At 42.3% G+C, this 25,237-nt stretch overlaps 2 protein-coding genes across 3 annotated transcripts; both read left to right on the top strand.

The window, feature by feature from the left end:
- The first annotated feature begins 79 nt into the window (after positions 1-79).
- On the top strand, positions 80-17,018 carry LOC121540281 (tetratricopeptide repeat protein 39C-like). Of its 2 annotated transcripts, none has more exons than XM_041849039.2 (15): positions 80-583; positions 661-819; positions 2,324-2,372; positions 3,459-3,587; positions 5,675-5,789; positions 6,015-6,375; positions 9,699-9,867; positions 10,813-10,906; positions 11,047-11,154; positions 11,267-11,376; positions 11,494-11,617; positions 12,837-12,934; positions 13,078-13,182; positions 14,346-14,384; positions 14,507-17,018. In XM_041849039.2, exons 2-15 carry the CDS (start codon positions 677-679, stop codon positions 14,594-14,596), a joined length of 1,734 nt encoding a protein of 577 aa, XP_041704973.1. In that variant the 5' UTR covers positions 80-583; positions 661-676; the 3' UTR covers positions 14,597-17,018. The 2 variants fall into 2 exon arrangements, with proteins under 2 accessions (XP_041704973.1, XP_041704974.1); XM_041849040.2 differs by having other exon boundaries at positions 658-819.
- Positions 17,019-17,686: 668 nt separating this feature from the next.
- On the top strand, positions 17,687-21,187 carry LOC121539897. The gene is made up of 6 exons (XM_041848546.1): positions 17,687-17,755; positions 17,919-18,109; positions 18,210-18,263; positions 18,446-20,086; positions 20,338-20,955; positions 21,103-21,187. The coding sequence occupies exons 2-6, from the start codon at positions 17,959-17,961 to the stop codon at positions 21,108-21,110; spliced, it is 2,472 nt and encodes an 823-aa protein (XP_041704480.1). The 5' UTR covers positions 17,687-17,755; positions 17,919-17,958; the 3' UTR covers positions 21,111-21,187.
- Positions 21,188-25,237: the final 4,050 nt, after the last annotated feature.

Here is a 25,237-nt window from a genome sequence, read left to right as displayed (position 1 = left end):
TTTGTAGGCGTATGCTCTGATGTGACAGTGCACTGCTGTTGTTCTGAAGCTCGCAGTCAAGTGCGCGCTTATTGGCTGGCTGTGAGGTGAAAGGTTGTTGCTGTCGTCAAATCTGCTCAAAGGACTGGACTCTTGAGGCAGAGCAGGACATATTTGGAAAGGGTACTGATGAGAGGAAATAGGCAGCAGGCACAGGCAGGGCTAGCAGACGGTGCAATGGCAGGATGCTGATTTACCACAGCAGGCTTCATCTTTGGAACCTCCCAGAACCTGTATATACCTAGGCCAAAGCTATAGCCAACGTTATGACGACAACCATTTTTTCGACTGACGACGATCATTGCGTGCGGCAGACAAGATAGCAAAACGTCTGAATGAATGTACACGTAGTTTAATCATAGAAATAGCATGTAAATAGCGCCTTTGGTGCATTTGGACGAACCTTGAAGTTGGATGCGCGCCGATGATTCATTTACCGGTGGTCGATTTGCGGTGTAACAGCTTCAGAATTTTCGCCGAAAAGACGCGTCTCTCACCTCATTTGCAAGGATATGTCGGCTCAGTCCCATCATCAATAACCAAGGTGGGATAGTCTACGGGGAAGAATCATTTTGAAACCACATTTAGGCCTGTGTTGAATTTATTAATTATATTCAGCAGACGATAGGCATAAACAATGGCGGGTCCAGAGCAGTCCAAGCAGCAGCAGGTAGAGGATAAAGCTGAGCACATAGATGATGCTGAGCTCGCTCTTCAGGGTATCAACATGCTTCTCAACAACGGATTCAAGGAGAGCGACGAGCTTTTCAGAAAATACAGGTGAGATATTTTTCCTGGCCTTTATAATTTCATAAAATGTAAGCCTATAGTGATATTTGGTCATCAGATCTCATTGCCCACAGCAGCCTATTAGGCCAGACTTTCCCAAACTCAGTCCTGTGGCCCCCCCTGGGTGCACGTTTTGGTTTTTGCCCTACCACGACACAGCTGATTCAAATAACCAACTCATCATCAAGCTTTGATTATTTAAATCAGCTGTGTAGTGCTAGGGCAAAAACCAAAACGTGCATCTGCGGGGGACCCCAGGATCGAGTTTGGGAAACCCTGTATTAGGCTACATAATTATTTGAATTGCACAGGTGATTCATTTAAAGGGTGTGCCTTTGTGTGCTCAAACATCAGATTAACTGTACCAACCTGTTTTCAAGGCCCTGTTCAAATACTTGTAATAACCCTTCCAATTTGAGGTGATCACTGATCCTACAGTATGTAGGTATAGGTGCATCATATTGCTTTACCTATACAATCATGACAATTATAGTCTCACTGGCCATCAGTAATTCCCCAAACACACTGTCCAAGTCCAACACAAAGGCCATTTGTTCTCTTTGGCAGAACTCACTGGTGCCAAACAGGATATTACCATGGTTAGGCATAATTGGCCTTTTAATTATTTTTGCACCAGTGGCTATGGTTATGTATCATTTACTTTACCCTCTATTTCATCTTAAAGCTGCAGATGAATGCTACTGAGTTGGTTTAACATATAATGTAAATCTAAATTTGAGTCTAAATGTAAATATATCCTTGTCTCTTGAAACAATCCCCATTCATAGACTAACCCCAAAACAGGAAATTAAATAGTAGTCTATGCACTCCAGCATGGCCCTGACATTCCAAACAACAGTTGAATGGGTAATGGTGACTGAGAAATGGAAGGGTAGTGCACTGCACTCACAGCAATCCAGCTCTGTTTGTGCCAACAGGAGAAACTGCCACTTACTGTGCTAATTTTAGCTTTCTGGTTAATCAAGCCTTTCTCCCTCCATGAGTCGCTGATGATGCTGAGACAGAGGAACGGACTGAATGTCCCTCTGTAAAGCACTATGTGTGAAAACAGATCTGATTCTTAGTAGTGGCTAAGATGTGCATGGTTATTTTTATAACAATTTCAGTATGATTATTGATAATCAATTCTGATGTTGTTTCCTTTAGTTAGTTATCATTAGTAACATACCCTTTACCTAGTCGATACTCAAGTGACACTGACTACCATTTCTCTGCTTTCTTGAATTATGTTTGGTATGAGGCAGAAGTAAATGTCTCAATCGCTCTCTCTGGCTGCGTTTACACAGGCAGCCCAATTCTGATCTTTTTTTTCAGAAATTGGTCAACAGATCTTTTCACATCAGATCTTTTTCAGATCTGATTGGTCAGATTGGACAAATGAATGAAAAAATATCAGAATTGGGCTGCCTGTCTAAATGCAGCCTCTGTGTCTATCGCTCCCTTCCATTAACTCTATGTTGTCCTTTCTCTTCAGGACTCACAGTCCGCTGATGAGCTTTGGGGCCAGTTTTGTCAGCTTCCTGGTGAGTTTCCTCAGACTGCATCTTGACTGCAGGACAGGTGTTTTGTCATGACCCCTTGGTTGCCATGACCTCTAGCTTACTTCCCTGGTGGTGGTTCACGTCCTACCTCTAATGACATTCTCTCTCATGACATCACTACAAGCATGCAAGCTAAGAGAGAGGGCAAATGGAATGACTCATCCTAACAATGTTAGTGTGCAACGTTACACCATCATAAACCATACAGTGATGAGGTGTCAGGACTTGACGTGACCCAATTTGTGTAATGGATTACATCATCGTGATCACTATTGTCCATTTCCCCTAATTTTTGAACCATTACCATAATGGATGCATCTTCAGCTCATCAAAGCATTTTGCTGTGGATACCCTCGCTCTCTCTCTCTCTGCTGCAGTGATGTGTTTGTCGCCTTATTGGTCAGTGAGGAGAGAGTGAAGGAAACCGAGATTTTCTGCAGCATGGTCACGAAACAGCCCCCTGTCACTGCCCCTCATGTCAGAGTCGGAGCACCATGAAGCGAGAGATAATGTCATCCTCCTCTGCCCTCCCATGCAATAGCAAACGCTTGGAAGGATAGTGTGTGGGGTTGGGTCAATGACAACACAAACAGGCCACTGATGCATAGAGGGCCTTACAGTTGTACAAATGAAAAAGCATTCAATTAATCTGAAATTCAAACCACATATTTATATAAGGATGAGGGCATACATTGCATGTCTTTGACTAACAGTTTGATAAAAGGCAACTGAACAAAGAGATTCTTGACCAAGCCAGTGTGGCTCTCACACGTAACACACAATAGGTTCTGGTTGTCACTGTGTTCCTCCGTGTGCTATGGCCTAGAAAGAGCTCTTTGTCCTGTGCCTGCTTTGTGAAACCATTGTGTAACCCCTGTGGTATAATCCTCCTTCAATCCGATTACCACACATTTGTTCATAATACACCCCAATTAAATCAAAATCTGGTCCTATTATTAATAAAATCTGGTACTTATTTCTTTAATTACTTGCATGAGTGTTTTCTCTGTGCCAGCGTTAGCTGGAAAGCTCCAATGTGTTTGTTGTTGTGTATGTGTGGGGGTGCAGAATGCCATGATGACCTTTGAGGAGGAGAAGATGCAGACGGCGTGTGACGACCTGAGGACCACGGAGAAGCTGTGTGAGAGTGACAACGTTGGAGTCATAGAGACAATCAGGAACAAGATCAAGAAGAGTGTGAGTTGGCAACTGATTACAGACAGACAGACAGACAGGCAGAAATGTTTCGTTTACATGGAGCATTTATGTTTAGGATATCCCAACATTCCACTGGGCACACACTGGTTGAATCAACGCTGTTTCCACGTTATTTCAAGGAAATTACATTTAACCAATGTGGAATAGACGTGCCCAGTGGGATTGGTCATGTAACATGCATAGTTCTGTCTTGATATCTGCTGGTTATACAGTGAGGGAAAAAAGTATTTGATCCCCTGCTGATTTTGTACGTTTGCCCACTGACAAAGACATGATCAGTCTATAATTTTAATGGTAGGTTTATTTGAACAGTGAGAGACAGAATAACAACAAAAAAATCCAGAAAAACGCATGTCAAAAATGTTATAAATTGATTTGCATTTTAATGAGGGAAATAAGTATTTGACCCCTCTGCAAAACATGACTTAGTACTTGGTGGCAAAACCCTTGTTGGCAATCATAGAGGTCAGATGTTTCTTGTAGTTGGCCACCAGGTTTGCACACATCTCAGGAGGGATTTTGTCCCACTCCTCTTTGCAGATCTTCTCCAAGTCATTAAGGTTTCGAGCCTGTCGTTTGGCAACTCGAACCTTCAGCTCCCTCCACAGATTTTCTATGGGATTAAGGTCTGGAGTCTGGCTAGGCCACTCCAGGACCTTAATGTGCTTCTTCTTGAGCCACTCCTTTGTTGCCTTGGCCGTGTTTTGGGTCATTGTCATGCTGGAATACCCATCCACGACCCATGTTCAATGCCCTGGCTGAGGGAAGGAGGTTCTCACCCAAGATTTGACGGTACATGGCGCCGTCCATCGTCCCTTTGATGCGGTGAAGTTGTCCTGTCACCTTAGCAGAAAAACACCCCCAAAGCATAATGTTTCCACCTCCATGTTTGACGGTGGGGATGGTGTTCTTGGGGTCATAGGCAGCATTCCTCCTCCTCCAAACACGGCGAGTTGAGTTGAAGCCAAAGAGCTTGATTTTGGTCTCATCTGACCACAACACTTTCACCCAGTTCTCCTCTGAATCATTCAGATGTTCATTGGCAAACTTCAGACGGCCCTGTATATGTGCTTTCTTGAGCAGGGGGACCTTGCGGGTGCTGCAGGATTTCAGTCTTTCACGGCGTAGTGTGTTACCAATTGTTTTCTTGGTGACTATGGTCTCAGCTGCCTTGAGATCATTGACAAGATCCTCCCGTGTAGTTCTGGGCTGATTCCTCACCGTTCTCATGATCATTGCAACTCCACAAGGTGTGATCTTGCATGGAGCCCCAGGCCGAGGGAGATTGACAGTCCTTTTGTGTTCCTTCCATTTGCGAATAATCACTCCAACTGTTGTCACCTTCTCACCAAGCTGCTTGGCGATGGTCTTGTAGCCCATTCCAGCCTTGTGTAGGTCTACAATCTTGTCCCTGACATCCTTGGAGAGCTCTTTGGTCTTGGCCATGGTGGAGAGTTTGGAATCTGATTGATTGCTTCTGTGGACAGGTGTCTTTTATACAGGTAACGAGCTTAGATTAGGATCACTCCCTTTAAGAGTGTGCTCCTAATCTCAGCTTGTTACCTGTATAAAAGACACCTGGGAGCCAGAAATCTTTCTGATTGAGAGGGGGTCAAATACTTATTTCCCTCATTAAAATGCAAATCAATTTATAACATCTTTGACATGCGTTTTTCTGGATTTTTTTGTTGTTATTCTGTCTCTCACTGTTCAAATAAACCTACCATTAAAATTATAGACTGATCATTTCTTTGTCAGTGGGCAAACATACAAAATCAGCAGGGGATCAAATACTTTTTTCCCTCACTGTACACCATCACATTGTTTCCAGCTGTATCAGTATCAAGAATCAAAGCCATGATCTTCTATTTTGAGCTTAATGATATTGGCAACTATGAGATCATGTCAATCCCACACTCAATGTAATTAGAAACTCTCTGAAATAGAATGGATACCTGTTTATGATCAACACAGGGGCCTTCTTCATTACGTAGCTGGACTGGCTGATGGTTTAGCTGAGTGTTGATCAGAGAATGACCAGACTACTGTGTGTTTCTGTCTGTCAGTTGGAGTCCCAGAGGTCAGGGGTCGTGGTTGTGGACCGTCTGCAGCGACAGATCATTGTGGCCGACTGCCAGGTCTACCTCGCTGTGCTCTCCTTCGTCAAGCAGGAGCTCTCATGTAATTTATCATTTGTTGAATCCACAATCATTAAATTACTAATGTACTGTAGCTTGCTTGATAGCAATACAGTATGTATTGTTTTGATACATTTTCTATTCAATTATATGTAATATGATTATTACTAGTCTACTGATTTTGGGAAAAATCTGCAAGTAAAATAGGAATCATGAGTGTTAACTGGATTTGACTGGACTGACTCTTACAGTATCTTCTCCTCAACAGCGTACATCAAAGGAGGCTGGATCCTCCGTAAGGCCTGGAAGATGTACAATAAGTGCCACAGTGACATCAGTCAGCTGCAGGAGACCTGTGTGAGGCGCTGTTCCTCCCAGGAGGAGGACCTGTCCTCAGACCAGGCCAACCACAACACCCCAGTGGAGGGTGCTGTGACTGCAGAGGCCCTGGACCGACTCAAGGGCTCCGTCAGCTTCGGCTACGGCCTTTTCCATCTCTGTATCTCCATGGTACCACCACACCTGCTCAAGATCATCAACCTGCTGGGTTTCCCTGGCGATCGTCTCCAGGGTCTGTCCTCCCTCATCTATGCCAGTGAGAGTAAGGACATGAAGGCCCCGCTAGCTACGTGAGTAGGAGTATTAAATAACTTCTTAGAAGTGCAAGGAAAGAGAGAGAGAGAGAGGGTTCGATTCAGTCCGTAGCGCTGAAGATCTGCGTTGTAGTGCGATTGACATTTAAAGGCAATGTTCCCACGTTAGCGGAGACTGCATTCACCGTAAACGCTGCATATGTCAGCTCAATCGGAATTTCAATCGCGCTATAACGCTGAACTGAAGCGCTACGGATTGAATCAAACCCTTACTCATAACTGAAGGGAATGACATTCAAGTAATGGGAGAAGGAAAGGGATTACAGTGCTATGAAAAAGTATTTGCCCCCTTTCTAATTTTCTCTACTTTTGCATATTTGTGATACTGAATGTTATCATATCTTCAACCAAAACCTAATATTAGATAAAGGGAACATAAGTGGACAAATAACACAACAATTACATTTTTATTTCATAAACAAAGTTATGTTTGAGAATTCTACAGGAGAATGTCAGACCATCCGTCTGTGAGCTGAAGCTGAAGCAATCAAGTCTTCATGAAAATTGCGAAAAAGCAACAAATTATAAGTTTTGGAATGGCCTAGTCAAAGTCCAGACCTAATCCCAATTGAGATGTTGTGGCAGAACTTAAAACAAGCAGTTCATGCTTGAAAACCCACACGTCACTGAGTGAAAGCAGTTCTACATGGAAGAGTGGGCCAAAATTCCTCCACAGAGACGTGATAGACTGATCAACAACTACAGGAAGCATTTGGTTGGAGTCATTGCAGCTAAAGGTGGCACAACCAGTTATTGAGTGTAAGGGGGCAATTACTTTTTTACACAGGTGAATTGGGTGTTGCATAACTTTGTTTATGAAATAAATATGTAATTGTTGTGTTATTTGTTCACTTATGTTCCCTTTATCTAATATTAGGTTTTGGTTGAAGATCTGATAACATTCAGTATCACAAATATGCAAAAGTAGAGAAAATTAGAAAGGGGGCAAATATTTTTTCATAGCACTGTATGTTCATAATGTTCAGGTCACAGTCAGAGTTATTTTTACTGCTTGAATGAGCTGATATATACAGTGCATTCTGAAAATATTAAGACCCCTTGACTTTTTCCACGTTTTGTTACGTTACAGCCTTATTCTAAAATTGATTTACAAAAAAAAAAAACATCAATCTACACACAATACCCCATTATGACAAAGCAAAAACAGATTTTTTATCAATTTTAGCAAATGTATAACAAATAAACAACTGAAATATCACATTTACATAAGTATTCAGACCCTTTACTCAGTATTTTGTAATCTACCTTTGGCAGCGATTACAGCCTCGAGTCTTCTTGGTTATGACGCTACAAGCTTAGCACACCTGTATTTGGGGAGTTTCTCCCATTCTTCTCTGCAGATCCTCTCAAGCTCTGTCAGGTTGGATGGGGAGCATAGCTGCACAGCTATTTTCAGGTCTCTCCAGAGATGTTCGATCGGGTTCACGTCTGGGCTCTGGCTGGGCCACTCAAGGACATTCAGAGACTTGTCCCGAAGCCACTCCTGCGTTGTCTTGGCTGTGTGCTTAGGGTCGTTGTCCTGTTGGAAGGTGAACCTTCGCCCCAGTCTGAGGTCCTGAGCGCTCTGGAGCAGGCTTTCATCAAGGATCTTTCTGTACTTTGCTCCGTTCATCTTTCCCTCGATCCTGACAAGTCTCCCAGTCCCTGCCGCTGAAAAACATCTTCACAGCATGATGCTGCCACCACCATGCTTCACCGTCGAGATGGTGCCAGATGTCCTCCAGACATGACGCCTGGCATTCAGAGCAAAGAGTTAAATCTTGGTTTCATCAGACCAGAGAATCTTGTTTCTCGTGGTCTGAGAGTACTTTAGGTGCCTTTTGGCAAACTCCAAGCGGGCTGTCATGTGCCTTTTACTGAGGAGTGGCTTCCGTCTGGCCACTCTACCATAAAGGTGCTTCAGAGATGGTTGTCCTTCTGGAAGGTTCTTCCATCTCCACAGAACTCTGGAGCTCTGTCAGAGTGACCATCGGGTTCTTCTTACCAAGGCCCTTCTCCCCCGATTTCTCAGTTTGGCCGGGGTGCCAGCTCTAGGAATAGTCTTGGTGGTTCCAAACTTCTTCCATTTAAGATTAATGGAGGCCACTGTGTTCTTGGGGACCTTCAATGCTGCAGAAATGTTTTGGTACCCTTCCCCAGATCTGTGCCTCGACACAATCTTGTCTTGGAGCTCTACGGACAATTTCTTCGACCTCATGGCTTGGTTTTTGCTCTGACATGCACTGTCAACTGTGGGACCTTATATAGACAGGTGTGTGCCTTTCCAAATCATGTCTAATCAATTTAATTTACCACAGGTGGACTCCAATCAAGTTGTAGAAACATCTAAAGGATGGTCAATGGAAACAGGATGCACTGGAGCTCAATTTCGAGTCTCATAGCAAAGGGTCTGAATACTTATGTAAATAAGGTATTTCCGTTTTTTATTTTTAATAAATTAGCAAACATTTTAAACTGTTTTCACTTTGTGATTAGGGGGTATTGTGTGTAGATTGCTGAGGAATTTTTTGTATTTAATCCATTTTAGAATAAGGCTGTAACGTAACGTAACAAAATGTGGAAAACGGGAAGGGGTCTGAATACTTTCCGAAGGCACTGTATGTAGATATGATGTCATCATTTGATAGAAAGTCAGAGCACAGGTCTTGATGTTGATTTGATTGGGGGTGACGTGTTTTGTTATTCTGCTGATGTGTTCCAGCTCATCTCTTTCCCAGCTCTTGGCACAGTGCTTGTTCCTGCTGTCTCATACATGGCCATCTGTTCTGTAATATCTCATAAGTATCATAATGGCATGTTATAATCATAGGGTATTTATTCATTGTATAATACAGGAAACCAGGGACAGGTGTTTGTTGTAAAATATGTCAAATGGAATATTTGAAGTCATAGAGAATTGAGGACACATTGAGTACAATTGCATGCTGCCAGTGGCAGTTGAATGGTTCAATACTCATGACTAGTAGACCTAAGAATAGCAATAATCATGCGCATGCTTATTAGAATGTCTAGTGGTGAAAAAAGGCCCTGAGACAGAAACTACCATTTGCTATTCATGAAATTGAGATGGTGTTTTACCAAATTACTGCAGTGGGGTTCAATTTTGTTCTATACGCCATCTTCACAAAGCTTTTCTTTGTCAAGAAAGTCAATGTTTCATGTTAACTGTTGCATATTAACTATCTAACAAACTTGAATGTACAGTAATCGATATTTAATAAAAACATCTTGAATTGTCTCACAAATAAACCCGATTGCATCCTCTCTCCTCTGCCCAGATTGGCCCTCCTGTGGTACCACACGGTAGTGCTGCCTTTCTTTGCTCTGGATGGTTCTGCCACTCAGGCAGGCCTGGAGGAAGCCAAGGCCATTCTGCAGAGGAAGGCTGTGGTCTACCCCAATTCCTCCCTCTTCATGTTCTTTAAAGGACGGGTTCAGAGGTTAGAGGTGAGCACGATGGGGTCAGTGGACGGTGAAATAACAGTCTGTTGCCGCTTAGCATTGTACAATACAGTAAGTTGTTGTAGCTCTTAGTAGCTTAGGGCCCTATAAAATCCATTAGATTTTCTTGCCTGGTTCCGTTTTGTTTTTTCCCAAATTCCGTTTCCTCCGTTTTTGTTTTTCCAGGTTTCCGTTTTCCCCTGTTTTTCACTGTTTTTCACTCTCAAAATCACACTGTCTTAATAGAAAACAACTAAATTGGATGTCCTAAATCCACAACAATGCTTAAACCACATCAGGAGACTACTTTTGAGGTCTGGATAATTTTTTAGAAATGTTGATTTTTAGATGTAGTTGCCCTTTAATTCCAGCACTCACCTTGCAAGAGGTTGTTGTTTGGTAGAGTGATGGTAGAGTTTGCAAAACAAGTATAATACGTAAAAATTTATGCACACATGACTGTAAGTCGCTTTGGATAAAAGCATCTGCTAAATGGCTTATTAATATTATTATTATTATTATTATTATTATTATTATTATATTATTATTAAGTACCCACTGGATTTATGCAGATAATCATGATATAATTCTGCCAGGTAAGCATAGGCTACTTTGTAGTTAACATTAATTGAGAAGGTTTTTGGGAAAGCCTTTCCATTTACTAGAAGACTTTTCATTAGCATCATCGCTAACGGCTACACAAAGTGGCACGCACCGCACATACACAGACGGGGAATTCTCTTTGCCTATTTAGAAAGTTGCATTTTGTTTGTGTTATGATAAACCTGGGCTAATTAATACATTTTCAATACATTTTTTAATATTGCTGAATTCCATTTTAATTTCTGGATTCCATGATTCCGTCCGTGTTCTCCTCGTTGCGGATTTTATAGGACCCTAGTAGCTCGTAATTGTGTCAAGTGATGCTATCTCTATCTCATCTATCTCCAGTGCCAAATTAACAGTGCTCTGGTGTCCTTCCATGATGCACTAGAGCTCGCATCAGACCAAAGAGAGATTCAGCACGTGTGTCTCTATGAAATCGGTACGTGTTTCCCTGACATGCATGCATGGCAACTTTCAAATGAGCACCCACACATGCAAACACTCATCAGGTACATTCAGTTTACAGTTGCTGAGAGCCAAATCCCTCTGTTGTACCCATTTGTCTTGTCTTGACTTCAGGCTGGTGCAGTATGATCGAGATGAACTTTGAGGATGCGTTCAGGTCGTTTGAGAGGCTGAAGAATGAGTCCCGGTGGTCACAGTGTTACTATGCCTACCTGACTGGAGGTGAGAGAGCCACTGCCCCAGGAACCTGTGGACCATTGATTTTCATCGTCATCATCATCATCTTCTCAAAATTATCTCACACTCTAAACCCCTCCACCCCTCCCTGTTAAAGTATGTCAGGGAGCTGCAGGGGACTTGGATGGTGCCAAGGATGTCTTCAAAGATGTCCAGAAACTGTTCAAGAGGAAGAACAATCAGATTGAGCAGTTTGCCCTCAAGCGGGTGGGTCATTTTCATCCAAATGTATTGACCATATCTTTATGCACTCTTTGTGAAACTAATAACCATGAACCCTCTCCATTTCTCTACCTTGGCTTCTCTGCCCCCACCCTACTGCAGGCAGAGAGACTGAGGAAGATGTCTCCCACCAGAGAGCTGTGCATTCTGGGAGTCATAGAGGTGCTTTACCTGTGGAAGGCTCTGCCCAACTGCTCCTCCTCCAAACTGCAGCTCATGAATCAGTGTAAGGGCTGGAGCTTTATCAGAGGGGGCTTGTGCTTCATAAAGAGAAGACTGGATCTCCTAGTCAAGGAGTTTCCTATGACACAATGGGGTGGAAACCACTTTACTAAATGTTGTGAAGTATTTGACCATTTCTGTGTTTGAGACATTGAGCTCTGTTCAATCTGTATCGCTGAATAATTTCAGATTGAGCGATAGAAATACATTACCATTCAAAAGTTTGGGGTCACTTAGAAATGTCCTTGTTTTCTAAAGAAAAGCATTTTTTTTGTCCATTAAAATAACATCAAATTGATCAGAAATACAGTGTAGACATTGTTAATGTTGTAAATGGCTATTGTAGCTGGACACGGCAGATTTGTAATGGAATATCTACATAGGCGTACAGAGGCCCATTATCAGCAACCATCAGTCCTGTGTTCCAATGGCACGTTGTGTTTGCTAATCCAAGTTTATCATTTTAAAAGGCTAATTGATCATTAGAAAACCCTTTTGCAATTATGTTAGCACAGCTGAAAACTGTTGTGCTGATTAAAGAAGCAATAAAACTGTCCTTCTTGAGACTAGTTGAGTATCTGGAGCATCAGCAATTGTGGGTTCGATGACAGGCTCAAAATGGCCAGAAACAAATAACTTTCTTCTGAAACTCGTCAGTCTATTCTTGTTCTGAGAAGTGAAGGCTATTCCATGCGAGAAATTGCCAAGAAACTGAAGATCTCGTACAACGCTGTGTACTACTCCCTTCACAGAACAGCGCAAACTGGCTCTAACCAGAATAGAAAGAGGAGTGAGAGGCCCCGGTGCACAACTGAGCAAGAGGACAAATACATTCGTGTCTAGTGTCTAGTCTAGGGATGCTGACCTTCTAGGCAGAGTTGCAAAGAAAATGCCGTATCTCAGACTGGCCAATAAAAAGAAAAGATTAAGATGGGCAGTCTGAGATATGGCTTTTTCTTTGCAACTCTGCCTAGAAGGTCAGCATCCCGGAGTCGCCTCTTCACTGTTGACGTTGAGACTGGTGTTTTGCGGGTACTATTTAATGAAGCTGCCAGTTGAGGACCTGTGAGGTGTCTGCCGTTTCCAGCTACAATAGCCATTTACAACATTAACAATGTCTACACCGCCAACGCGGGAACACAGCCTTTATATTTAAATTGGGCTTTAGCTCTGAACGTCCACAATACGGATTAAATAGAGTCCATTGTCCCCTCTCTTTTTAGTGTTACAGAGTGTGGATGACGGATCGTGCAGAGGTCTGAAAAACCTCCTTCTCGGTTCCATCCACAAATGTCATGGAAATAATAAAGATGCTATCCAGGTAATTAGATAATATGTTCCCGAGCACATTATTGTACTGTCATTACGTTATCTTATGCCAGTACAAGCAATTATGTAACTCACTATGTATTTGTGATGAATTATATCATTAGATTTTCCTTTGGTCTTTCTCCTCCCATCTAGTCGTTCCAGCTGGCTGCCAGAGATGTGTTTGGTCGACAAACCAACTCTTATGTGCAGCCATACTCCTGCTATGAGCTTGGATGTGTCCTGCTCGCCCAGCCAGAGGTGAGAATATCTCAACTCAGACAATCTGTGCGTATACACTACCGGTCAAAAGTTTTAGAACATCAAGCGCTATGATGAAACTGGCTCTCATGAGGACCACCACAGGAATGGAAGACCCAGAGTTACCTCTGCTGCAGAGGATAAGTTCATTAGAGTTACCAGCCACAGAAATTGCAGCCCAAATAAATGCTTCACAGAGTTCAAGTAACAGACACATCTCAACATCAACTGTTCAGAGGAGACTGTGTGAATCAGGCCTTCATGGTTGAATTGCTGCAAAGAAACCACTACTAAAGAACACCAATAAGAAGAAGAGACTTGCTTGGGCCAAGAAACACGAGCAATGGACAATAGACCGGTGGAAATTTGTCCTTTGGTCTGGAGTCCAAATTGGAGATTTTTGGTTCCAACCGCCATGTCTTTGTGAGATGCAGTGTGGGTGAACGGATGATCTCCGCATGTGTATTTCCCGCCGTAAAGCATGGAGGAGGAGATGTTATGGTGTGGTGGTTCTTTGCTGGTGACACTGTCTGTGATTTATTAAGAATTCAAGGCACACTTAACCAGCATGGCTACCACAGCATTCTGCGAGCTTACGCCATCCCATCTGGTTTGGGCTAAGTGGGACTATAATTTGTTTTTCAACAGGACAATGACCCAACACACCTCCAGGCTGTGTAAGAGCTATTTGACCAAGAAGGAGAGTGATGTAGTGTTGCATCAGATGACCTGGCCTCCACAATCCCCCGACCTCAACCAAATTGACATGGTTTGGGATGAGTCGGACCGCAGAGTGAAGGAAAAGCAGCCAACAAGTGCTCAGCATATGTGGGAACTCCTTCAAGACTTTAGGAAAAGCATTCCAGGTGAAGCTGGTTGAGAGAATGCCAAGAGTGTGCAAAGCTCTCATCAAGGCAAAGGGTAGCTATTTGAAGAATCTCAAATATAAAATATATTTTGATTTGTTATTTCATAGTTTTGATGCCTTCACTATTATTCTACAATGTAGAAAATAGTAAAAATAAAGAAACTCTTGAATGAGTAGATGTTCTAAAACTTTGACCGGTAATCTATGTATATGTGGGTGTTTGTGTCCAACATTTACTTAAAGTATTTATCTCAATTAGCTATTGAGTTGTTTTTTGCATTGTGTTTCTGTCCAGACGGTGGGAAAAGGGAGAGCATTTCTGCTTCAGGCAAAGGTACAGTTATCAGATTACATGTATATGAATGGTTAGGGATTTCCGCTTGTGTTTGAAATGACTACATAACACAGTCCATTCTGATTGTGAAGTCATCATTTGTTCTCTGCTCTGCCACTCAGGAGGATTATGCAGGCTATGACTTTGAGAACAGACTTCACGTGCGCATCCACTCAGCCATGGCCTCGCTGAAGGAAGTGGTACCTCAATGACCCTGCCCACCACTGAAGGAATAATGATGATGCAACGACTCAGTCTCCAGCTGTGCACTTGACGATACGGGAAGCATGGCTTTTATTATACGGGGAAAGCCATTCAAAACAACAGTATGACACTCATCAGACAAAATCATTTTTTCCCCCTTTTCTGATCGATGTTTTACACATCCAAATACAATAAACCAACAATTTCATAGTCAATACCATTTTTTTCTTAATGTACTGGAGGGTTTTAGCCCTGCAAACCTTCCTTCCATTCTGTGGACCATACATAACGTTACATAGGATACAAGTAACTTCTTGAAGAGGCACACCTTATTCTCATTTCAGGTTTTCTTGACCACAGGTAGTAACAGTACAGTTAACAATAAGTAACCTTGTATTTTATGTTCTTGTCATATTCTTGGGAAGACATGTACAAGAGACGTTTGAGTATAACCTATAATCAAGTGGTCAAATGGTTATTTGCCAAGTTTTTGTCTTTGTGTTTGCCTCATGTGACAAGGCAAGACAAAGGTTATTGATTGTATTAGTTGTTGCTGCTGCTGTAGTACCCTCTTATTGACCAATATCCATACAGTTATCGCCTCTGGTTTTTCAGAAATTAGTCCTTTATTAAATGGCCCTACTTTGCTTGTCATGATGCCAACAAACATTTTGATAAATATATCATTTTTCTGCATTGAGAAAGTGTTAGTGAAATCTCATGGTGACAACAACCCCAAAAATTATGGGACAAGAACTTAGTGGCCTGCTACCTTGCAGTATTGTATTACGCAGTGTGCCATACATAGTGTACCATACCATGCAGTGAAAACTAGTAATATTAGCATCAGGTACCTTGAATTCTGAATAGTATGAAATTGCTTTTACATTCTGACATTCACATATTAGCTTACAAGTAACATGCACAGATAAAATGTATTGTGACATTTTTGCACAATGCAATATCCAAACAATGTTATAGATTATTTATTTTAGTTTACAAGCAGTGGGCATTGATCTGCACTATGCATGCAATGGCAGGGGTATTATTAGTGACCCAAGGACCTGAAAGCTTATTTTCTACCGCTGTGTACTATGAATCAGAAAGTTTTTTTCCTGAGATACTTTGGATGACAACAGAACACATTTATATTCATATTTACTCTGGTTTTTAACAAAATCCAACAAGGTCCTTATTAACTACAGGCATTGTAATAATCATGGTAGGTTTTAGGTTACTATACAAACTGGACATTAACGTTTGATATTCTGTCGTTTTAGTTTGATCAGGCTTTTCTATCAGGCATCACTGATGACGAGTGAAACATTCAAGACAGTAAAAAACTAAATTGAAAATGCAGGGCATTGTATCACTCTTTTCATAATCACTCTGAGGTATGGTCACCAAGCAATAAAAAGCATGCAAGAAGAGTGCTAACTTTACACTGGAGGTTTGATAAGCTGTCACAAACTTTGTTTACATTTGTTTTTGTCCCACTTCAAAGGAATAACAAAGGCTTAACTACTTGTACAAGCACTACATAGCACACATCATTAATTAGAAAATTCATACTACATGAAGGGTGACATAAACAGTCTTTAATTCATACTACATGAAGGGTGATATAAACAGTCTTTAATTCATACTACATGAAGGGTGATATAAACAGTCTTTAATTCATACTACATGAAGGGTGATATAAACAGTCTTTAATTCATACTACATGAAGGGTGATATAAACAGTCTTTAATTCATACTACATGAAGGGTGATATAAATGGTATTTAATTCATACTACATGAAGGGTGATATAAATGGTATTTAATTCATACTACATGAAGGGTGATATAAATTGTATTTAATTCATACTACATGAAGGGTGATATAAATGGTATTTACATCTGGTGCTTGCTAAATTAGGAATAACTATTTTCCACCCTTCATATAAAATGGCATATTCTTATGAATGATTTCTTAAGCATCTATATAGATAGGCCTTGAAGGCTTCAAAATGCTATGTTTCATTTAAAGTGGGACTCTTTTTTTCATGTTCAAGGATGGGTATGAACACTTTTCTTTATCTATACTAAAGTCAGTCAGTGACCTCCCATCTTCTCCTGTGATTGTGTAAAGGGATGTAAGATGTCGTGTGATGTAAAAGTGTTGACTACTGAGTGTTACCATTAAGTGCTGGTATAAAGTAAGTCCACAGCTGTAAGAGCAAAGTATCTTATAATGACATGTAATGATATGAGCGAAATTCATTATATGTATACCAAAAAAACGGGAAATTGCTGTCTTAGAAATGTGCTCTATCCACTTTGTTGTGAGGTTGAAGAGGATGATGTGGAGATTGTTCAATTGTAACAGAGTGGTCCTGTGTGGTGTCTAAAGAGATCTACAAACTGTTCAATAAAGGGTTGTCAATTAATCCAGCATTTCGAATGAGCTGTTTCTACACTGAACAAAAATATAAAGCAACATGAAAAGTGTTGGTCCCATGTTTCATGAGCTGAAATAAAAAATCCCAGAAATGTTCCATATGCTGAGAAAAAAAAAAAAGGGGGGGGGGGGTGTATGCTGAGGAGTATTTCTGTCTGTAATAAAGCCTTTTTGTGGGTAAAAACTCATTCTGATTGTCTGGGCCTGGCTCTTCAGTGGGTGGGCCTGGCTGCCAAGTGGGTGGGCCTATGCCCTCCCAGGCCCACCCATGACTGGATCCCTGCCCAGTCATGTGAAATCCATAGATTAGGGCCTAATTAATTTATTTCAATTGACTGATTTCCTTATATGAACTGTAACTCAGTAAAATCATTGAAATTGTTGCATGTTGCGTTTTTATTTTTGTTCAGTATATTTTATGCCGATAACATCAGTCTTGTGGTTTAATTTATGCCCATATGAAAAACAACTGTTTATTTGATTAGTTCGCAGTTGGCACCATATGGAAGTGGCGGGAGGCAACTTCAGATGCCATGCATTGTGATCTCAAACTGACGCATAATAATGCCTTTCCCGTGTGGGCCACGCCCATTATTATGACGAACTGCCTATTTAGAAAATTGTTTTACCGATTTATTACATTGTTACCTCTAGGTAAATTAATGTGACATCATATTGCTTTGCATTTGTAATACGTGAATTGAAAAGAGGACGGTTCTTCGCAGAGTAAGTTAATTTACTTTTCAGACAAAAGTTGAAACACAGTCAACCTACATTTTATAGTTGCACTTAAAAAAAGAAAAAGGCTCTGAAGCTGACGTGTTCCTTATATAAAGTAATATAGGCCGATATATTTGATTGATTTAATTAATATAATATTTCCCATCAGGAGAATTATCTCTATGAGGTGATGCTCCAATAAAGGCGAGATGTCCTACAGCTATCCCTCCAAAGTCAACGTGCCTCCGGGTTTGAGGACGCTTTTGGAAGGACTCAGTCGGGCCATAGTGAAAAGACAGCCAGATTACATCTCACAGTTTGCTAAATTTTACTTTGTCGAGCTCTTGCGCTTCAGGACAGGTACACATGTTTGTGGAGAATAGCATTCGTTTTTTTCAACATAGCATGAAATCTGTTGGGAACACTGAAGTAAAATGTTTCATTGCTGTGTTGTGTACAGAAAATCCAACTCTTGCTATCAAAGCCCTTGTGAGAGAATTCAATGCAACTAAAGGTAGGCCTAACTAGATAATAGTCCATAATGATAAGGCCATGCCCAGGTACCAAAACAGGTACCTGAAGAGTATTGTAATAAAATTAATAAATGTGACTATCTCCTGGCTTTTTAAGAAATTACAATTTAACACCTGACAAGAATCAAATAACATGACCCTCATATTTATTTTTCTCTTATAGTGCCTAAGTTTCCAAGTCATGGCATTGGAACTGATGTTGCTCCACTGGCAGTTCAGAATGAAAGTGCCACAGCAGTCTCTCCTGGTGGTCCATATGTCCAACCATGTGGAGGTTACCCTCCGGCCGGGATTTTTCCAACCCTTCCCAGTATTCCAGGAGTGGAGGAGCAGGATGCTGAGCAGCCCTGGATCCACAGCCAGGACATTCTGTACACCGTCACAACGTTGCCTGGTCTATCAGCCTCCAATGAAGCTGCAGAAGCAAATTCCCTAGCAAGCCAATACCTCAATGACTATGGCCTTCAGAGCCTTCTGCAGGCAGATATCTCTAACATGTCCCCTCACCCCATCTCAGCAGAGCAGACCGATGATGTAGTCATCTTCCGCAGGAAATCCAGCACAGACTGCATGATGGCTAACTGTGACATCAACTCTACTGCTTCAGACCGGACCCGGCGAACCGAGTCAGCTCTCTTCGAGAGGGTCCCACTGAGTGAGATCGATCTCATATCCAATGCTGTTCTGATCAGGACACCTTCTGTGCCCTGTGAGTACATGATTGTGGTGCAGTCAGACAATGTCCCGGAGACCATAGTGTTTCAGAGAGACTCATCAGTCAGTAAGAAAATGCGGAATGCTCAAACAGCAGCAGATGGTGGTGCTGCCACTGGTGCCCCGGGCAACGCCCAGTCTGACTGCACACCCTGTTTCACCCCGCCTACAGCCCCATCGCAAGTGGTCAAAGATCAGTCTGCCACCAAATTGGTCACGCCCCTAGTGATGACTGAGGACCCTCAGCTTTTTGGTCGTGGAAATAGGGCTGTCTTAACCCAACTTGATTGGAATCCACTTTCACCTGGAGAAAATGTTTCCTACAAGCATATGGACATAAATAACGCATTACCTGATGCAAATGCCTACAACCCCTACATGAATGAGATGATAGTGGATAAAATGAATGGGGTGAACTTTGGTGTTTTACCCAAGGTGTCAGATGAGATGACAGGCTTCAATGTTATGGGCCCACCCACCTTCATGCCACCACGTGTTTCAGCAGCAGAAGGAATAAGTGCTCCTAGTTTAGTGTATTCTTCGATTTCAGCTGGACAGGAGGCTAATACACTCAGTTTGGTGCTCCCGCCTATTTCCATTGCTCAAGAAAGTGGAGCACTCCCATTGCTTAGTCCACCACCTATCTCAATGCCACAGGCCATTACAGCCCCCAGTGTGGTGTTCCCAGCCACCTCACAACCAGAGGAAACAAAGACCTCCAAGTTGATGGACCCACCTCTCTCCAAGGCAGAGGAAATACAGGCCCTCCGATCAATGTACCCTTCTATTGTGCCACCCAGTTTACCAAACCCATCTGTACCAGCTCCACAGGAAACAACAGCCCCTCTGCTTTATTACCCATTTTTGGCCCAGGAGGAAACAAGACCCCCTTCATTGCCACTCCCCCAGGCCCCAGTTGCCCACCTGTATCAGTGCACTGGTCAGAATGCACTAGCATTCCATGTGAATGAGGAGAGCAGAAGAACACCATATATGATTCCATTGGTCTCCCAAAGCATAATGGGAGTGACACAGATGTATGTTCAACCACAACAACCCCAGTTCATTCACAGCTGGTCCAGAGAAGCAGGTAAGTTAAATAGCAGGTAGTTGTGAAAGGATAATATAGTATGCTCTTTTTTTTATATCATACCGACCCTAATGTACCAATTGTAGTTCATCACTCTTTTCATGTTGTTATTTATGAGAAAAAAAAATGTATGCACTCACTAACTGTAAGTCACTCTGGATAAGAGCGTCTGCTAAATGACTGAAATATATTAAATATAAATATATGACATTAACCCCCCTAACAAATCTCCTCTATTATCATCCCTGTAGATTCACAAAGGCCATGTGACACAGCGCCTACTGAGGCCATGCCAGAGTGCCAGTATGTTAGACCTGAAGCATGTGGTAGCAGCTGGAGACTCTGCCACCTGGCACTCCCTGAGTCTATGGCCAGGATGCCAACAGCTGTGGCTTGCCCAGGAGGATCTAGGACTGTGATTGGCCGTGGGCAAGAGCAAGGCTACCTCCCTGACCAGGCCAACTTGCCAATGCACCAGGACTTTGGGCCCCAGTTCAGCTCCCATCCCATACGTGCCAGCTTGTTTCAAACCCTCTGCCCCATGAGTGGTGCCTACATGCCAGTCAAACCCTCAGACCATCGCTGCTGCCAGGCTGCCCCTGATGTGATCCTTCCACACTATGCACTGATCAACAGCCCAACTCACGGTGTTGCCTCTTGTCTTTTCCCTGCTCCATCCTCCATGCAGCCCCAGGGTTTTGCCTATGATCCTGTCCACATGTATGGTCCCCACAGTGAATCTGTGAATGCAATGTCATCCACCTTCAATGTGAGGGCCCATGCACGCCACCAGCAAGAGACAGCAGAACACTGCAGAGAGCCCAGCAATATGCCAATGGGTGAAAATCCAAATGAGCAGAATTATTCTGGTATATGAAAATGTTATTTCTGGTATATGAAAATGTTATTTCTCTATCATTTGTTAGAATGTGTCTTGGAATAAGTGTGACATTATGTTCAGATTGTCATTTTATCTCTAGTTTATTCAGCGTAACTCATTCTTGTCTAAATTCCAGGTTATTGACAGCACGTCACCAGGAATGAACAACTTATTTAATTTGTTCCTGAAAACATACTGAACACTGTCAACATTCCGCAATAAACTTAACTATCTTCTGAAATATTCTGAGTTGCGATGTCATGATCTACAGTTGCACAAATTGAACTAATAGAATGAGAAGAACTAGAATTTCATCACCACAACTAGAATGCAAACATATTTTCTGTAGGCCTATTCACATAAATGCAATATCATGAGGATGGACTAAACATTTTGAAATAAACATCAATGTTCCTGGTAAGATAACTGATAAAATATTAGCTACCTTTACCAAGCGTCAGGAATTATTGTAGCCAACTGAAAAAGATTTCCTTGGCAACCCTTTGGAGTTTTTAACTAAAACAAGGGTAATGAAAGCCTAGCTAGCTAACTTAGCTAGGTAGTTAGATGTATTGAACAAAATCAATGATGAGACATAAACAGTAGAAGTTAAATATCACTGGGTGAAGGCCATTTTTCATATCTCCACTTCGGGAATTGGACTCTGGATTTTAGTGACAGCAGGTGTTTTTAGCTTGTAACTGAAACCCAAAGTGAGTTGCAAGTGTGACTGCAATGCTGCATGGGGTGAGCCTTATCAGAGAGGAAGAAGACGAGAGAGACCCAACTCGGCAGAAAATCTGTCTCCCTCCAGCAGGTGGCGATTTTTCGTTGCTTCGCCCACCAAAGAAGGAGTTTTTTGAATGGAGGTCAATGAGAGTTAAATTTGGTAAATACAATAATTAATGGCTTATTTGCTATGTGAGGTTTATTTGATCTAATAGAAGTTTGGTAATGCTTAAGTTCTTATGAGTGTACTGATATGAGTAGGACACGTGACATCCCGGCAACTTTGAGAAAAAACACTTTATATTGGAGTTGTCTCGAGATCGCTATGCATGTTCATGACATGAGGCTAGTAGCATAGCATCTCTCTTCATTGAATAAAGGCGGTTAACGACAACAACCCTCATTGAATATTCAAAAAAGGATTACAATAATTAGATGTATCCACCAATCCAAAGAATGGATAGGCTGGAGCTAGACAGCCCGCCGTGCTTCTTTGTGGACAATGACTCCCATTGTTAGGGCGGAGAGACATGTATCTTGTCAGTATATCCATAATCTTTGGCATTATGCATTGGTTTACATTTGCTTAAAGATGCACCATGCAGAAATCGCTCTGCCATTTCCTGGTTGCTAAAATTCTAATAGTTAGCCTAATTTCAGTTTACGTGACAAAACAAGAAAGTATAGTGTAGAGAATCATTGTACCATCTGTGAAATATATTTTCCATAACCAAAAATATGGTATTTTCAGCTGTTTGAAGCTGGTGTACAAAACCAAAAGTGAAGGAAAAAATGAATGGGAAGCATAGAATAGCACACGTAGAACATATCTACCCATAGCGATGGGAAGTAGGGGTGCTGAGGGTGCTGCAGCACCCCCTGAAAAATCAGAATAAAAAGTAGAAAAAGCACAAAGGTAGTGCACTGGGCCTTTAATAGTCCGGGCCGCTGCGAACCGATATAGCTGTCTGCAGCGCCAGCGTGGGCAAAAAGCCATTCTGGGTCTAATGTATAGACACTGACATTACTGTGTATAGATCAGAGACTGAATGTATATATATACACTACCGTTCAAAAGTTTGGGGTCACTTAGAAATGTCCTTGTTTTCTAAAGAAAATAAAAAAAAAGTCAATTCAAATAACATCAAATTGATCAGAAATCTCCATTTTGCAACGCCATGCCATACCCTGTGGACGGCGCTTGATTGGAGCCAATTTCCTCCTACAACAGGACAATGACCCAAAGCACAGCTCCAAACTATGCAATAACTATTTAGGGAAGAAGCAGTCAGCTGGTATTCCGTCTATAATGGAGTGGCCAGCACAGTCACCGGATCTCAACCCTATTGAGCTGTTGTGGGAGCAGCTTGACCATATGGTACGAATCATGAGAATCGCAATACATATTACATCGGCACATAAGTATCATGATATGGTACTGTGAGGTCCCTGGAAATTTCCAGAAGAATGTAATTACTTTTCCCCCCTTTTCTGGTTTGTCACAAACTTTATTCCCACATACACTCGCTCTAATAGACGGCCATTGTTGTGTGTGTGTATGTTTGGTTCCACAAATGGGAAAACATTCCCTCTAAACGTAAAGGATATTAAAGAACAGTGATAACAGTCTTCTTCGAACAGTCTTTAAACAGCCAGACTTCTAGAGCTCCATGATATAATCTATACGTGACGTCTTCCTCTCGCTGGGGAGGCTGAAAGCCTTCTCCACCAGATCTGCCTCTGAATCTTCACCATGTTCTCCTCCACATAGTCCCCTATGAACTTAGTGATGACAACGTCTCTCTTCTGGCCGAGGCGGTGACAGCGGTCTACACACTGGTCCTCTGTTGCTGGGATCCAGGTTGGGTCCAAGAGGAAGACACGCGAAGCAGCTGTGAGATTTAGCCCCACCCCTCCAGCTTTGACTGACAGCAGCATGATCAATTGGCTGCCTGGTGAATCATTCTGGAACTCCTGGATCACCTGAGCCCACCTCTTCTGGTTCAGTGCAGTCCAGACGCACAAACCTGAAACCCTCCTCCCCGAGTGGAACCTGCAGTAGAGTGAGGAGGCTAGACATTAGAGCAGGGTTCTCCAACCCTGTTCCTGGAGAGCTACCCTCCTGTACGTTTTTGCGCCAACCCCAGTTGTAACTAACCTGATTCAGCTTATCAACCAGCTAATTATTAGAATCAGGTGTGCTAGATTAGGGTTGGAGTGAAAACCTACAGGACGGTAGCTCTCCATGAACAGGGTTGGAGAGCCTCCACCTTGGAGCTGCTCCTCCAGTACTCTGAGAGGTACCTCTCCTCCTCCTCTTCTTCCTGAGGAAACTCCACCATCTCACTGGCCTTGATCTGGCCTCTGCACAGAGGACACCACGCCTGCTCAGTACGTATGACCTCTGCGATGCAGAGTCTGCAGTAAATGTGTGCACAGTGCGTGATGACGGGCAGACAGACAGTCCAGACACACAGCACACTCCTCAGCCTCTCTATCAGATGCTCTCTCAACTCTGCAGGAGTCACAGTTACCACACCTGTGTGTGTAGAGTTCTTTCCCAGCAGGTCAGGGTGGCAGCAGAACTGTCTCAGTCTGACCAGGAGAGCCAGAACATCCGCGCAGTTCCTGAGGACGGTCCCCTCTGCAATGTTCGTGCTGATGGTGTTGCATCCCTCTGTGCGTGCCAGCTCGTATTCATCCCTCTCTTTCTGTGTCAGTGCCACCTTTTCTATACTGACGCTCCACTCTGGCAGAGAGACCAGAGGCCGCCCACACATACACACTACTGTTCTTCGTACGACGCAGCGTGATACACTTCACCAAAGCCTGCAGGTTCTGAAGGCCGGTCCTGTCCCTCTGTGTAATGGGTCTCTGTATGACTGTTCCGCCATTCTCTCACGTCAAACGACTTCAGATGCAGAAACGCCACCAGCATCCATAGATCCCTATGAAATGGACAAAACAAAACACAAAGTAAGTGTTCATGGAAGGGGATGCAAATAGCCTGGCTATCCTACATTAATCATGGTATCATGCTGACCTAGTCTAATTAATGGTAGGCTGTATCTGGCTAGTAGGCCTAAGTGTAGCTAGCTATCAGTAAACATCATTATTCATCCCCACCTACTGGGAAATCATAATTTTAATATTTGATTTGTTTTATGTTGACGCAATTACTATAGCTACATGTGCTTACATCTATGCGGCACAGCCTTCAATATGTGAGACTCAATGTGTACCCAAAAACTGGCATAGTCTCGGGGCTTGATAATGGAGGGCTGGCAAAAGGGGAAATGATACAATTGGCACTTCTGGCACTGGGATAAAACCATGAAGTCATCAGCAGCTTTAAAAACTGTGATATGCTGTCAAACACAAACATAAATGACAAATAGTTTAGTAAGCTAGAAATACACAAGATGGGTTGAATAAAAAATATATATATAAACAAAAAAAGAATTGTCCTCTCACTGTCAACTGCGTTTATTTTCAGCAAACTTAACATGTGTAAATATTTGTATGAACATAACAAGATTCAA

Source organism: Coregonus clupeaformis, chromosome 26 (genome assembly GCF_020615455.1).
Source record: "Coregonus clupeaformis isolate EN_2021a chromosome 26, ASM2061545v1, whole genome shotgun sequence".
Taxonomy (NCBI): domain Eukaryota; kingdom Metazoa; phylum Chordata; class Actinopteri; order Salmoniformes; family Salmonidae; genus Coregonus; species Coregonus clupeaformis.
This window is presented reverse-complemented; position numbering and strand designations above follow the sequence as displayed.